Source organism: Rhincodon typus, chromosome 14, assembly GCF_021869965.1.
Source record: "Rhincodon typus isolate 14 chromosome 14, sRhiTyp1.1, whole genome shotgun sequence".
In the NCBI taxonomy this organism is placed as follows: Eukaryota; Metazoa; Chordata; class Chondrichthyes; order Orectolobiformes; family Rhincodontidae; genus Rhincodon; species Rhincodon typus.
The window spans coordinates 18,396,023-18,412,385 of NC_063345.1; the positions used below are offsets into that span (position 1 = coordinate 18,396,023).

The 16,363-nt window shown below is 39.3% G+C and overlaps 1 protein-coding gene across 1 annotated transcript in view; it reads right to left on the bottom strand.

Annotated features, from left to right (window-relative positions):
• Nucleotides 1–5,794: 5,794 nt before the first annotated feature.
• atg4a (autophagy related 4A, cysteine peptidase) overlaps nt 5,795–16,363 on the bottom strand; it is a 34,013-nt gene continuing 23,444 nt past the window's right edge. The window contains exons 8-10 of the mRNA XM_048604940.1: nt 12,449–12,505; nt 10,757–10,868; nt 5,795–9,027 (exon numbers count right to left, since the gene is read on the bottom strand). Coding sequence (XP_048460897.1) covers nt 8,963–9,027; nt 10,757–10,868; nt 12,449–12,505 — 234 coding nt within the window. The 3' untranslated portion in view covers nt 5,795–8,962. The remainder of the gene's footprint in view (nt 9,028–10,756; nt 10,869–12,448; nt 12,506–16,363) is intronic.

Genomic DNA, 16,363 nt, shown 5'->3' on the forward strand with positions numbered 1-16,363 from the left:
GAATGAATGAAAGTATGTTTTGCAACTCAGCACCTTCGAATAACCCCTAAAGTGTTAATGGTTCAACTGCATGCACTATTGCATTTACAGCAGGCAAAATAAATGTATTAGCGCAATTAGTTTGGTTTTGCGTCCAGAATAGAACGTTCAAAGTTTTAGTTCAGAAGAATCAGGCTTTGAGTTCAGAAGGACAATCTTCAGTTCAAGGAAATCTGTCACAGTGGCTGAAGTGTTTTTAAGTGAAACTTCCAAGCTAGAAGAGTTTGAATAAAATTCTTCATGATGTTATTAATAAGAAAGTTTAGGCCATCAGAACTGTGAAAGGCTCATGCTAATGGATTTGGAAAGAGACTGTAAATCAAAAGGGTCTCAACAGTCCAAGAGAAAGAAACTGGACAATTTCGTTAAGTAAATATGTAAAAAGTTGAGAAAGGAGTGATTTTTCTCTGCAATTGATTCTCTGTAACAGAGGGAACTAAGAAGTACTTGAAACTTTATTTTGAAGTTTAAGATCTTTCCAACTGTATATATATCAAACTTTATTTTTTTGCTTATGTTCTGTTTTTCAAGAATATCTATAGCCTATGTGAATACGTTTCTGTGACTAACCACCATGATAATCAACTTCAAAAATTAAACATGTGATTTTTCATGCCAGTTTTCATTGACTTATCCAATTTGGCCATCAGTTAAATTCATAACAACAAAATGCTGACATTTGAAACTGTTTTTGAGATTTCTGCAGTATATGATTTAGAAATAGATTACTTCTACGGTTAACAATATTCACTTTCTAAAACAACCGATCACTTCTGGAATTTTTTTTGCATTTGTTCAGTGAAATGCCTGGGGTCTCCACAGCTTTGTAGAAACATTATAAAGCAAAAGTCGTAAAATATCTTACATGTAATCGATTAGATTGATAGACTCAGTTTTGTTATTTTTTTTTGAACAAATCACCTTTATTATTTTATGTCAGAGAATCAGAATTTATTTTTTCTACACTACACCTTTCAAACCATTGATTTTAATGGCATCTCATTTTTCCCCTACTAACTGCAAACTCATAACCTCTGTAGAAAATCAATATGTAAGGAGATTTCAACTCATGATCTATTTTTGGAGGAAAGACTATTTACAGGATTGCTGCATTTAAATTGAGTTGTATAATGCCTGCTAGACATCTATCAGCTTTAAAGGGTATTGATTGTTCTCTATAATTGAGCTGGTTTCTTCCCCTTACTTTACTGGTAGATGAGTTGCTAGAAAGCTGGAATGTTGTTTCAAAGTTAGTAAACTTAGTGTAAGTATTTACTCCAGAAAGAAAGTTGCTGGAAACTACTCAATTTATCACTCCAGAAATATCCACGGGAATTAAGTAGACCATTGACCAGCTCTCTGTCTGAAATGAGCTCAATGAATTAGCTGGGCATTTGTTGTCAGTTGAAAGTCAGGCAGCCAGACTGTTTGTGCTCAGGTACTTAGTATAGAGGCAGCAGGCAATTGTGGCATTCTGTGGATGGGAATAGAGGTGGCTCAAAGTTGCAAAAATTCAGAACTTCCTTTATATAGTCTGCAGGAACAGTTTTTTTTTGAGATTTTCATTAGTAGGTTTCACTAGCAGTAGTGGCACAGCAATAAGAAATTACAATGGGCTGCTTCGAATCAATGATTTACCCATCATAATTTTACAGCCAAGGAGTTATTTTGCTGCCAGCCATGGTACTCTCTGGCTTGCTGCATTTTACACCAGCCTGAATTGGGCAAGCCGTGTTGACATGTCCATCTGGATTTTGTAACAGAAGTTGGAACCAAGAGCTGTGTATGAATAGAGCTTTGACCACTTGTTGATGACAAACATTTATTTAAATGAAACGCAACCTCATAATGTCTTGTGTCCATTTGCTACAAGGCTGATGGGTTTTATTAATACATCAGTCAACGGCTAATATTTAGTGTTTGAGTCATGAGAAATCACTCAATAATGTAGGACAATAACTGTTGAAAGAAATAGCCAACATCCATCAGAATTATTAAATGATTCCGATTGATGTGAATACAATTAAAAGGACATAAATGATGGTATAGTGGTAAATGGAAAACGCACGACCTGTTGAAGTATAGACAGAATTCTCTGGCAACCTGAACAATGTGGGCTGTGGTGAGATAAGTGGCAAACATAAGAAACCCAGGGAGGCCAATCTCAACATCGTGAACAACTCGCTGCATCATTTAACTAGGTTCCAGGCATCGAGGCAAGATTCTTACTCAGCAGCTGTGAGGTACTTAATATGGAGGGTTATTACTTTTTAAGGACCTGATTAACTGCAATAAAATGCTGTTTTCTATCATACTCACTTGCAGAGAGCAAACTAGGTGCTGAGAATTCTTCACATGAAAGTCAGAGCATGTACCTTAGCTGACCGCTTGGTCCAATGGACTTCTATGTTGGAGAACAGGCAACAATGTCTCGGAACATGCTGCATTGGCACCGGCCACACACATCCCACCTTCAAGATCATTGACGTTTGATACATGTCAGCCTCTAACAACTCTCATGGCATAGCTCCGATCCACTTACTTGTGCTTCTGAACATCATTGCTGCACTTGATAGCACTTTGCAACAGCAACTTTCATTGTATTGCTGCAGCACGGACACTATGCTTAGGGTCATGCACCCAGTTCATGGTCTGGACCAGCCTGCATCACCGTCTTCACCACTCTGTTAGCATTCATTCATTTTTTGCCTACCTGATCTCACAGAATCTCTGCCTTGCCTTGCTTTCTTGCACCTTGCCCCTCAACCAGAGATACCAGGTTTACAGTACAGTCATATGGCATAAAGACTGTATCTTTTTATTTTCTGCTTTTTTGATTGTGGGCTGAAATGAGGAAAAGAGCTGTTTTAAAAGCCAACAATTGTTGAAAGATCATTGCAGTTTTTAAAATTAAGTAACCTGACACTCATGGAAATTACTGTTCATACAACTGGTTCTTCAAGCACTAGTAGAAGCCTAGTTTGCAGATGATCTGGAGACAAGGACTGTGTATTAATGGAGCTTTTGTTGCCAAAACATGGCTGATTGATTTGTGGACTAGTGGCCAATTATTGATAATAAAGGCCTTCTGCCTGCGAATAACTATGTGATTTGTCCCCAGGTGGCTGAACAGCTTGTGGGTGTGAGTATTTTGTTAGAAGCAATTGAATCTCTACAAATCTAGAAAATCTCTCTTCTCCACAATATTACAGCATTTCAAACTGGAAGGTAGCCAGTTTATTTCTCATTTCCAACTGCTATAAGCTGTGACCTTTAATTGATAAACCAGGGACCGTGTAAGTGTGAAGTAGTCACCCAGTGCTTTCTGCAAACAGGTGAAAGTGTCTGGAGAAGGAAGATCACAAAGCAACATCACAGCAAACCCTGTGGACAGGGATCACCAATCTTCCCAGTCTTTCCCTCTGTCCATAACACTTTTTTTTCTTGTCTGTATGTGTGTGTAGGAGGGGGTTGGAGTTTTAATTATTGGACTTCAAAGTCAATAGTTTACATGTTTGTCTCTAATTAAAATGTATTTATTTGTATTAAATAGTCATTCTTGTTAAGTACAGTACACTACAGAAACTTGACCCTCTGTCAACGTAAATCTGAAAGACAGGTAAATTGGGAAATTCTGCATACTGTTAAAAATATTTAAGTTTTGTGATGGCTCTGGGAATAGCACGCTTTGTTACCAGAATGCTACCCAATGAGGTGTAATAATTGCTGTGCAGTTTAGTGCATACACAGAGTCAGGAAGCTTGTCATAGTTGTCAAAAGTCCTCAGTCAACTCAAGAATATTGCCTTCGGTCAGGGCATCCCATCACAGTAAGTCATGCATGGCCTCCAATATCACTCCAGTGTCTTGGACATGGTCAGTCTGTCACTTGGTGGTCAGAATCAGGATGCTTTCCACATAAAAGGTGAGGAGCCAAATGTTGAGTGGCCCACTAGCCTTCTTGATTCTTTCTGCCTTATTGTGGCTGTTTCCTCATGGTTTGAGAGAGAGAGAGAGAGAGAGAGATAGGGAGGTGTCCTGGGCGAATAAGTAGGCAATGCAGAGGGTAGTGGTGTTGGGGTTGGGCTGGGTGACAGTGAAGATATTACAGGCAATAGTGAGAGTAGTAAAGCTTGGTGCTTGTTTGGAATGGGCACAGTAGCACAGACGAGTGAGTGTGAGGTGTTGAAGAGAAGCTGGGGGGCGTATACATTGTTTTTACACATTGTTTTGTAGAAAAAGTCATTGACGTTCTTCCTACATTGCTGTGCATTCTTACAGATGGCTGAGACTGCTTGAACACAGGTGGCAATCTTGACAGTGGTGAGTTGATCCGAGTATGGCAAACAGTAGAATAGTGCTAGAATTGAACAGGACAGGCAGTGTATGGGTGTGGTGGATAGTGAATGAGGTGAGTTTGGTAAAAATGTGAAAACTTGCTCTGCTTCACAGAAAGAAATCTTTCGTGATAGTCGATAAAACTGACACAGAAGCCAAAAAAATTCAGCCTTTCATCTATTTTTGAGTACATGAGGAAGAGGAAATGAAATCAAGCGCATTTGGGCTTTTGTGGTGATGTTTCACTTTCCTTTCACTCGGCTGACAATACTTATTTCATAACACAAGCTCTGAAAGATTAGAGAAATATTGTATTTCTAGCCTCCCATTATTCTGGAACGGAATTCCAATTATGTGTTTCAATAAATTTGGTCTCCCTTCCACCTATTCCGATCATGTGAGATTGAACTTCTCAAATGGAAAGCAATATTCTATCATGAGCATTTAGCAATTCAAGCATTTTGGTGAGCTTTGGTGACTGATCAGCTTCATGTGATGGATTGGCTGGTCATTCTTTCAGTTCATCTCTAAAAATGCCTGCTTCAAATTACTCATGTTCCTCAACACTACCTCAATTGACCAGATTGGTCTCATAATAGTAGATCAATTTCACTGTTTGGATACATGCTGTTTGTATTGGACCAAAATAAATATATTTCCACAACTTATCAACAGTGTTACAGTTGCATGTAGAGACTAATATCATTTTAAAAAGATGCATTTCTAAAAGATAAATGGAAATAACCAAAAGATAAGAGTTCACATTTGAAGACTTTCTCTGTAACAAACTATAATCTACACCGATTACCATTAATTAATGGCAACTAATACACAAAAGTAAATAATAGATACTTTTGCTTTAACAAGCTACTAAAATCAAACTACATGGAGCCATACAGCATGGAAACAGACCCTTCAGCCCAACACATCTGAGTTGACCAGACATCTCAATGTGACCTAGTCCCATTTGCCAGCATTTGGCCCATATCCCTCTAAACCCTTCCTATTCATACACCCATCCAGATTCCTTTTAAATGTTGCAATTGTACCCATCTCCACCACTTCCTCTGGCAGCTCATTCCATACATGCACCGCCCTCTGCATGAAAATGTTACCCTTCAGGTCCTTTTTATAAACTTTTCCCTCTCACCTTAAACCTATGCCCTCTAGTTCTGGACTCCCCCACCCTAGGAAAAAGATCTTGGCTATTCACCCTACCCACACTCCTCCTGATTTTATAAACCTCTATAAAGTCAACTCTCAGTCTCTGACGCTCCAGGGAAAAAAAGCTCCAGCTCATTCAGCCTCTCCCTGTAGTTCAAACCCTCCAGTCCTGCCAACATTCTTGTAAATCCTTACTGCACTTTTTTTTTACGTTTTAACAACATCTTCCCTATAGAAAGACGAGCAGAATTGTACACAGTATTCCAAAAGTGGCCTAACGAATCTCCTGTATTGCCACAATATGACATCTCAATCCTGCACTTAATGTTATGACCAACGAAGGCAAGCATGCCACACCTTCTTCACTAGCCTGTCTACATACTTGGGCCTGAGGAACTACTGCAGAGACGCTCTGGAACTGAGATGACTGACCTCCAACAACCACAACCATCTTCCTATGTGCCAGGTGTGACTCTGACCAAAGAAGAATTTTCCACTGGATTCCCACTGATTCTAATTTTCCTAGGGGTCCTCAGTGCCACACAATCAAATTCAGGTTTGATGTCTAGGGAACCTTTGGAGGAGGCTGAAATGAATCATCCACTCAGAACTTCTGGCTGAAAATTGTTACAAATACTTCAGCCTATCTTTTGCACTGATGTTCTGGGCTTCCCCATCATTCATAATAGCAATATTTGTGGAACCTCCTCCTGCAGCAAACTGTATAATTGTCCACCACCATTCATTACAGGGGCAGGGCTGCAGAGATTAGATCTGATCTGTTGGTTCCAACATCACTTAGCTCTATCTATTACTTGCTGCTTATGCTGTTAGGCATCAAGTGGTGTGTTTTATAGCTTCACCGGGTTGACATCTCATTTTTGGGTCCTCCTGCACTCTTCAGTGAATGAGGGTTGATCCCCTGACTTGATGGTAATAGTTGAGTGGGGGATATGCTGGACCATGAGTTTGCAGATTGTGCTGGAGTACAATTCTGCAGCTGCTGACAACCTTATGGATGCCCAGTCTGAGTTGCTAGATCTGTTCAAAATCTTGTCCCATTTAGCACAGTATTAGAGCCATATAACACAATGTAAAGTATTGTCAATCTGAAGGCAGGACTTCATCTCCACACGGACTATGCGGGGATCATTTTACCAGAATGGTCAAGGACAGATGCAACTGCTGCAGGGAGACTGGTGAAAATAAGGTCAAGTATGTTTCCCCTTGTTGGTTCCCTCACCACCTGCCACAGACCTAGCCTAGCAGCAACATCCTTTAAGATCAGCAGTGCTGCTACCAAACCACTTTTGGACATTGAAATCTCCTAACCAGTGTACATTCTGCAATCTTACAAGTGGTCCTCAGCAAGGAACTGTACTGTCACGTCAACTGGGTTGCAGTATGTGATAGAGAGTAGGAAGCTTTGTAGCCCATGATTGACCTGCTGCCAAATGAACACAGAGTAATGATAAAACATGGGATCTTCATGATCTATTGCTCATTCACATAATTCAACACAGAAAACCGCTGAATAAATGTGGTTCTGAATCATACAGAACAGGGAGTCACATAAAAAGAGAAAAATATCTGAGTACTCAAGTTAGGCAGTGTATTTTTTCATTTTTTAAGGATTATTTTGCCTAATATTGACTTGAAATAGTGCGCTTCCTGGCACTTTACTCTATTGATATGTAAAGATTTTCTCCACGCAGGACATTACACTTCACTTTTACAATCCATATGAGACTGTAATGCTTGTTGAATAAGTTGTTTGTTGTAATTATGGTAATTTTCCAAATAGTGTGCGCTTTGATGATAATACTGCAGGTATTGAAACATCAGTACTGACATTCAGATTTCAGAAAGTTACACTTATAATATTTGCAGCCCTAACAGTACTTTGTTTTCTTAACACACTTTTCAATACCTCTACACCTTGATCACAGACTCAAAAAGATCATTTCAAGCTAACTTGTTTTAGTTCTCCTGAGCTAAATGTTTATTAAAAATTATTAGCGGATACATCACCCCTTCAGCCATTTCTCAGCAAGGTTGAGAGGGCTTAAAAATATTTCAGGAGCTGCTACACAGTTTATTTTGAGGTTATTTAATGTGTAGTAGTTTGCATCCAGCATTGTTTAAATAAGATCAATCCTTTTGCATTCAGAGCAGCTAAGGCTGCCCAATACAGATAATGTATAGTACATACTTAGTAGTTGACCAATATTTAGATGCATGGCATTATAAAGCCCAAGAACAATGCAATGCCATCTCTTGATTGCACATACTAGTTAATCTGCATGTCCACCTTAAAAATGGAGCCAATATCTTGGGGTAGGACAGACCATGCTGTCATGGGAAAAAGCTGGAGCTGATATCTAATATCTGAAAAGCTACATGGGCTAAGGTTTTCAAATGGCTGTGTATTTCCTATATTTTCAAGCTGATATACAGTTCTTAGATGACATATGCTTTGTGCATGCATCATTCTAAAATAAAAATAGTTCTGTACTGTACAGGACTGGTCATTTTTTAAAAAATTCCAAAATTCACGGTAATCAAAAAGAAACTTATAGGAATTTTCTGAGGGAAATTTAAAAATTAAAATCTTATAATGCACACTGTACTGTTGCAGCTTACACAAAAATTTGGATTTTTTGGGGCAGTCAAAAAAATCTATTAATGTGCAATATTAATAGTACACAAAAACAATACTGGGCACGAGGCCATAAATACACTGGAATTTCAGGATCAATATATTTGATAAAAAGTGGAACAGACCATACATGAAGTGGTACACATTGAAAATCACTAATAAAATGCCACCCTCAAAACAAAAATCAGAAGATTTGAAGTGGGAATGCAGCAATGACGATAGACTCAGTAATGGGACACAAATCCCCTATTTCAGGTGGATAAAGAACAGATAAATAGGTAAGATTCTCATCTGTCCAAGAAATAGGCTCCAGATGATCCATAAGACAATTAAAATAGTCAGATGCATAGAGTAGGCATTATGCTACCATCTGGTGCATCAAAGGTCCTCTTCATCTAAAAACCAGTCACTTTCTCTGAATGTTGTCCTTCCCCATATCGCCAACTCCTCTCAACAACATTTTTTTCTAAATAACACTTGCTTCCACTGGATCACCAAGAATGAAGAAGATCCATTCTTTAGCATCTTTCTGTCTTTTCTGGTCTTGTTCAAAAAAATATGAGGTTGCGAGTAAACTACTTGGAAGCAACTTGCTTGTTAAGTGGGAGTTATTTCATTATTTTCAAGCGTGCTGCGAAGTTTCTTATGTCCTTACGAAATCAGGCACTTGTCTTGTTAAAAAAGCTGCTTGAAATGATAAAAACAGTCGACAGCCTCTGCTGTAATCATTCAGCAGCAGTGATTGTATGTCCAAACGGATGCTCTAAACATTGAGAATTTCAAATTCTTCCTCTGACTCAAACAGCTTGTCGGCTGGCTCAACAAACTCTGTGGGTCGAAGACAAAAGAAAATTATCAATGGTACAAAACAAACACAGATTATCACATCATTACAAGACCTCAAGAAATAGGAAGAGAAGTAGGCCAGTCAGCTCCTTGAGCCTGCTCCACCATTTGAAAGGATCATGGCTGATCTCTCATTCCTCACGTCCACTTTCCTGTCCTTTCCCCATAACCCTTAAAATCCTTAACTGATCAAGAATCCCTCTATCGATCTCAGCCCTAAATATACACAAGGATTCTGTCCACAAGTCTCGGTGGTAGGGAGTTCCAAAAACTCTCAACCCCTCTAAGAGAAAAAATTCTTACTCTTCTCAGTCTTAAATTGGTGACCTTTCATTCTGAGAACTGGTCCTCTAGTCCTAGACTCTTCTGTGAAGGAAATATCCTCTCAGCATTTACCCTACCCTATACATCTCAATGAGATCACCTCTCATTCTTCTAAACTCCAGGAAGAAGAGTCCCAACCTGTTTGGCCTTTGCTCATAAGTCAACCCTTCCATCCCAGGGATCATCCTAGTGAATCTTCTCTGAACTGCTTCCAATGAAACAATATCTTGAATTAAATAATGGGACCAAAACTGCTCACAGTATTCTAGAGATAGTAAGAACTGCAGATGCTGAAGAATCTGAGATAACAAGGTGCAGAGCTGGATGAACACAGCAGGCCAAGCAGCATCAGAGGAGCAGGAAAGCTGACGTTTCGGGCCTAGACCCTTCTTCAGTATTCTAGATATAGTCTCACCACCACCTTGTACAGTTGCAGTAAGACTTCCTCACTTTATATACCAACCCCCTTGAAATAAGGACCTGATTACCTGCTGCACCTGAATGCTAGCTTTCTGTGTTTCATGCACAAGTACCCCCAAGTCCCTTTTTGTTGCAGCTTTCTCCATTTAAGTACTAATACAGTGAAATTATTGAAAAGAAAACTTTAGAACAGATAAAGGTAAAACATTTTGATTCAAAGTGATCAATAGAGCTCATGCAAGGACACAGAGGCAAAATCATTCGGATTATTCAGCATACGATTAGATATGGAGTCATGATGCACCATAGCACTGAGCTTTAAGTAAGTTGTTTAATCAAACCTTGCGCAGCCTGAATTTCCGTTCATAATTGTTTTGATGCAGCAAAATAGAAACTTTTTTTTAAAATATAGAAGTATCAAAGGAACACAGCAACAAAAACAACTTACAATTATATCAGACCTTTTATGTAACAAACTGTATCATGGCATTTTAATGAAGATTGATGGGAACAGCAGAAAATATAGGAAAATTCAGAAAAGCTAAGAGATGGCAAAATGAAGACATTTTGGGAAGTCTTTTGAAGGAGAATAAAAGAGCAGCAAGCCAAAGATGTTTAAGGAAGAAGTTTTGCCAAGCTTTGTAGAGTGGAAATAATGTTCTAGACCAGAATTATAAGGATGGAGTGCTTGCTGAGATGTGGTACTGGAAAAAGAGAACTGAACTGCAATGGATTTAAATACTGAAAGAACTGACAGTCCATAACCTTTTTCCTGGGGAGAAGATAATAAGCCAGTCAGACCAGGATAATAGGTGTACCAGACATTATGCAAAATAGGACATTAATGCAGTGCTGGTACAGGTTGAAATGGGAAAGGTTGGCATGGAGGTTATAGGTAGCCTTGAGGTGACCACTGGGGTTAATGCAGGGATAAACTTAATGAATAAGATTTTAGCACAAATCTTACCTGCTCCTGTGGTCTGCACTTCAGGTTTGGTCGCAGGTACAAAAGGAGGCCAGTGCGCAGGATGCTTCTCGACCAATTCAAACATTCGAAAGTTTCGTGTCTTCAGAATTTCCTATTGTTATGTACATCCACAACATTAGGCATACGTCAACACAAATTTTATGTTACATCCCTCTCAGATACCAATGCTTTTGACATGAACTTAGAAAATCCCACAGAAGATCCTTTTTCAAAATGTCAAACCTTTATTTTTGAAATGCTTTGCGTTGTCATTTATGCAAAGAACCAATACGTATGCCCAGTGAACAAGGAGGCTGTAATCTACTAAATGTTACAAGTTTTCTTTATTTTAAATGAAGCATTATTAAGAAAATTAAAATTATCTGGAAGAGCACCGAATACAAATAACACAAATCTCAGTGCTAAATTAAATCAACATCAAATTCACCCTCTGGGAAAAACTAGAATCTTTCCAAATGGAAAATATGACACATCATCTCAAATTTCACATAACACCTAAAAAGAATTGCATTTTCTCTAAAGTTTCCCCATTGGCAATTTTTAAAATGTTTTCATGGGACATGAGCATCATGGGCAAAGGTCAGCACTCATTGTTCATCCTTAGTTGTCCTTGAGGAAGTGGTGGGGAGCTGCCTTCCTCAACTGTTGCAGCTCATCTGGTGCCAATTTACCCACCATGCTGTTATAACAGGAGTTCCAGGATATTGACCCAATGATAATGAAAGAACTGTAATACAGTTCAAAGTCATGTGGAGTATGGCTTGAGTGGAAATAGCGGGTGGTGTAGTGAGAATTAAATAAGATTTTATAAATGAGTGTTCCAAATGGAGTAAGAGACATTTTATAAGCTAGTACTGTAAGGCACATTTAGCAGGCAAAACGTCGAACACCCAAAGCACCCATGTCAGCTGGAATTACTGGAGAAGAACCTTTTATCTCCTTGTATCAGCCTTGGGAGGAGACTAGAGAGTATAAACAGATTCCTACCATGGAAGATTTTGTGTTTATTGCACAAGGATGAAATGTAAACAGTGCATGTGGTCGTGGAGGGGAGTGTATAAAGGTTAATGATTTTCTGCATGTATTGGACAGAAGTTAGACAGAGTATCAGACAGAATCTGGTTTAGATGGTCAGGCTCTCGCTCTGAGGTTGTTTGAACAAACACAAAGTTAACCAGCATTCTTGAATCTTCTTAAGTTCTGTGTAAGAGAATTAACTAAAACAATGGTGTAGTTGAGAAGGGCAATCGTATTGGATCCTTGGAATAGTATTATTGGGTATTGTAAAAATAAGCTTCATCAAGTGTCTAACTTGACATGTCCAGGTGTCCAATGAAAGCAAATATATTGGCATTGGGCGCAAACATCGGGAAAAAAATTTAAATTTCTGTGGCATTTGTATCTTGAGGTGAAATAAAATAATTTGCAATCTTTTAAAATAAATATATGATCTTATAAGCCTTGGTGTTGCATGTTTACAGATATTCAAATATGGAGGCATCATGGTTACTTCAATTCATTCTTAATTCATTGCTCTTTCAAAACTAAAACACAGTCTTAACCATATTTCCTTCAATCTCATGTAATCTTCACAGATTTCACCTTAAATGTTAATTCATAAAAGAGGAATCAGAATTCAGAATAAAAATAAAAAAAAGTTTAATTTTGTACCTTTCGTACAGAATTGCACCAGCTTTCAAAATCTCTTTCAGTGTTGCAAAAAAATCCCTGCAATGAGAAACATACGTCATGCAATATATGAAAAGGAAGACTGAGTGTAAGCTCATGCAATGAGACATGGATGAATGTGGATGAGTGTTCAATCTGTCTCAGACAAATTGCCAGCAAGTTGCATTTGTGTAAGAGAATTATTTTCCCACAGGAAGGTAAGTGGGAGATGCAAAGACAAAGAACAATAAGCTCCAAGACAATCTTTGATCCCAGCCCTCGCCTCAAAGTGGTACTCTTCAAGATTTGAAAGCAGTTAATGATTATTTTTCTTTAAGGTCCCCAGACAGAACAAATCTCTGGTGCATGATGTATTTCTCAAACAAGTTTCCTCATTGCTCAAAACTACTCAAAGTGTGACAATTCTTTAAGGTTTTAGCAAAGATTTGTAGCTCGGGTTGTGGGTGAGGTTGTTGACTTGCTCGCCGAGCTGGCTTGTTTTCATTCAGACGTTTCGTCACCATGCTAGGTGACATCATCAGTGGAGCCTCCGATGAAGCGATGGTATTCTACTCTGCTTGGAATTTATACTGTCCAGTCCGTTATGGTGAGTAGTGTCATTTCTGGTTTTGTTCTGTATGGGTTTGTATATAAGGTCCAATATACAATCGCTTCATCGGAGGCCTCACTGATGATGTTACCTAGCATGGTGACGAAATGTCTGAATGAAGACAACCCAGCTCGGCGAGAAAGTCAACAACCTGTGACAATTCTACATGTTATTGGGTTTCTTTTTATTCATTCATTGGATGAGGGCATTACTGGTTAGGCCAGCATTTATTGTTCATCCTTAATTGCCGAGAGGGTAGTTAAGAGTCAACCACATTGCTGTGGATCTGGAATCACATGCAGGCCAGACCAGATAAGGATGGCAATTTCCGTCCCTTAAGGACATTAGTGAACCAGATAGGTGCATTTCAGTCAATGAGAGAAATCAATATCAAGCTGTGAAATAGAATCAAGATCCTCATGGGGAGTTACTAATACCCCTTGTTAGCTTAACAATGAAGCACAACTATGCCTATGTCTAATAACCATCTAGTGACTAGCCCCATTGATGTAGAAATGAGGGAAAAGCTGCATTTGGTTGGAGTTATTATTTCTGAGATGATGTGCTTAATCATTGAAAATGAGAACTTGCAACATTTGGTGGAAGGTTCTGTATACAATACCCGAGTGAGACAAATTCGCAGTACTCAATGGAACTGCTAATGATTAACATGCAGGCCTGTTTTGGTAATACAAATTGTGGCAATATATCTGTCATCACAGATGACTGCAACTGTTCCCATTTCATGTCAGGTTGTCCTGTAAGTCAATGATCTAACAAGTAGGGTGGTCTTTGATGGACAAATAGTGGGAAACATTGCAGATCTCTTCACTGGACTTTATAGTTTTCTGCTTTCATTCATGGTTTGTAGGCATTGTCGAGAAGGCCAATATGTATTGCCTATTCCTAACTGCTCTTGAACCATGCAGTCCACGTAGAATAGGTACACTCACTGCTGTTAAGAAGGGAGTTCCAAAGTTTTGATCCAGCAACAATTAAAGAACAGTGGTAAAGTACCAGGTCAGATTATGAGTGACTTGTAGGGGAATTTGCAGGCATTCTCATCCTCCTGATACCCTTTCTTTTAAAATTCACTCGTGGGATGTGATGCCATTGGCTACCCAGCATTTATTGCCTGTCCCTAATTGCTTGAGAAGGTGGTGGTGAGCTGCCTTCTTGAACCACTGCAGTCCACATGCTGTAGGTTGACCCACAGTGTCCTTAGGTAGGGAATTCCAGAATTTTGACCCAGTGATATTGAAGAAATATTGATGTATTTCCAAGTCAGGATGGTGGGTGGCTTGGAGGGAAACTTGCAAGTGCTGGTGTTCCTATGTATCTGCTGCGCTTGTCCTTCTAAGTGTAAGCGATTGTAGGTTTGGAAGGTGCTCTCTAAAGATCTTTGAAGAATTTCTGCTGTGCATTTGGAGACAGCACACACTGCTAATACGGAGAGTGAGTATTGGAGGAAATGAATGCTTGTGGATATGGTGCCAATCTAGCAGACTGCTTTGTCCTGGACGATGTCAAGCTTCTTGAATGTTGGAGCTACAGCCATCCAGGCAAGTGGGCAGTATTCCATCACACTCCTGATTTGTACTTTGTAGATGGTGGACTGCTCTTGTGGCCATTATGTTTATGTGGTGAGTCGAGCTGAGTTTCTGATCCATGGTAACCTCATTGTTGATAGTTAGGGATTCAGTGATGGTAAAACCATTGAATGTCAAAGAGCGGTGGTTAGATTGCTTCTTATTGGAGATGGTCAATGCCTGGAATTTGTGTATTGTGAAAGATGCTAGCAGCTTGGAGTTTGGAAAGTACTGTCAAAGGAGCCTCAGTGAATTGATGCAATACATCTTGTAATGGCATACATTGCTGCCACTGAGAACTGATATTGGAGGGGGTTAAATATTTAAGATGGTGGACAGCATGTCAACCAAATGGGCTGTTTTGTCCTGAAAGACCTAAAGCTGATAGTGTTGTTGGAGGTCGATCAACATCCAGTCAAGTGGGCAAAACGCCATCAGACACTTGAATTGTTCCTTGCAGGTGGCAAACCGTTTTTGAGAATTCAAGAAGTTAGTTGCTTACTCCAGAATTCCCAAACTCTGACCTGCTGTTGTGGCAATAGCATTTACATAGCTGGCCCAGTTAGGTTTTTGGTCAATGGCAAGCTCAAGGATATTATTGAGCGATTCAGCAATGGTAAAGCTGTTTAATGTCGAGAAATGGTCATTGTCTGGCTCAAGTTTTGCTTTCTGCTAAACAGCCTGAATGTTATCCAGGTATTCCTGCACATGGGAAGAGACTGCTTTATTTTGAGAGTGGCCATGAATAGATCCAGAAACTGCAATCATCAGCGAAATTCCTAACTTGACCTTAAGGCAGACTAAAGGTAATTGGAGAGGTAGCTGAAGATCGTTGGGCATAGGAGACTGGCCTGAGGAATTTCTGCAGTGATGGTTTGGCTGAGATGATTGACTTCCAACTACCATAACCATCTCCTTTTGTGCTGAATATGACTCAAAACAGTGGAGAGCTTTTACCCATATTTCCATTGACTTCAAATTTATGGTGGTGCAATATTTGATTAAATTGATTAAATGCTGCTTTGATAGCAGGAGCATTCACACTCGGCTCACCCCTGGAATTTAGTTCTTCTGTCCAAATTTGGAACAAGACTGTAAAGGAAGTCAGAGATGAGCCACCCTGGCAAAAACTACATTGAGGACAGGTGAGCATGTTATTGATATCCCAATTGTCGAACCCATCATTTTGCTTATGAAAAGTAACTGATGGAAGTAGTAATTGGTCAGCTTGGATCTGTCCTGATTTTTGTGAACAGGATATCTGCACAATCTTCCACATTGCCAGTCTCATGGCTCTACTAGAACAACTTGACTAAGGACACAACCAGTTTCAGATAACTTCACATGGAGTAAATCAAACTAAATGAGGAGTGGCATCTGGAGGAGGCTGAGAAGAATTATTCACTTGGGACTTATGGCCAGACATTATTGCAAGTGCTTCGGCTTTATCTTTTGGATTGACTTACTGAGTTCCTCCAGCATTGAGCCTCTTCCTCCAATTAGTTGTTTAATTTGTTCACTTTCATTAGCAGGGAAATGGAACTAGTTTAGTTTGGGAAAATTGGTCAGCATGGACAAGTTGGACCGAAGGGTCTGTTTCTGTGCTGTATGACTCTATGCCTGCATGTAGTAGCCGTTAGATCTTTTATTTGATACCTTGATGGCAACATTGCTTAGTTCTGTATAATGCATGCATGGGACCTTGTTTTGTAGAATTTC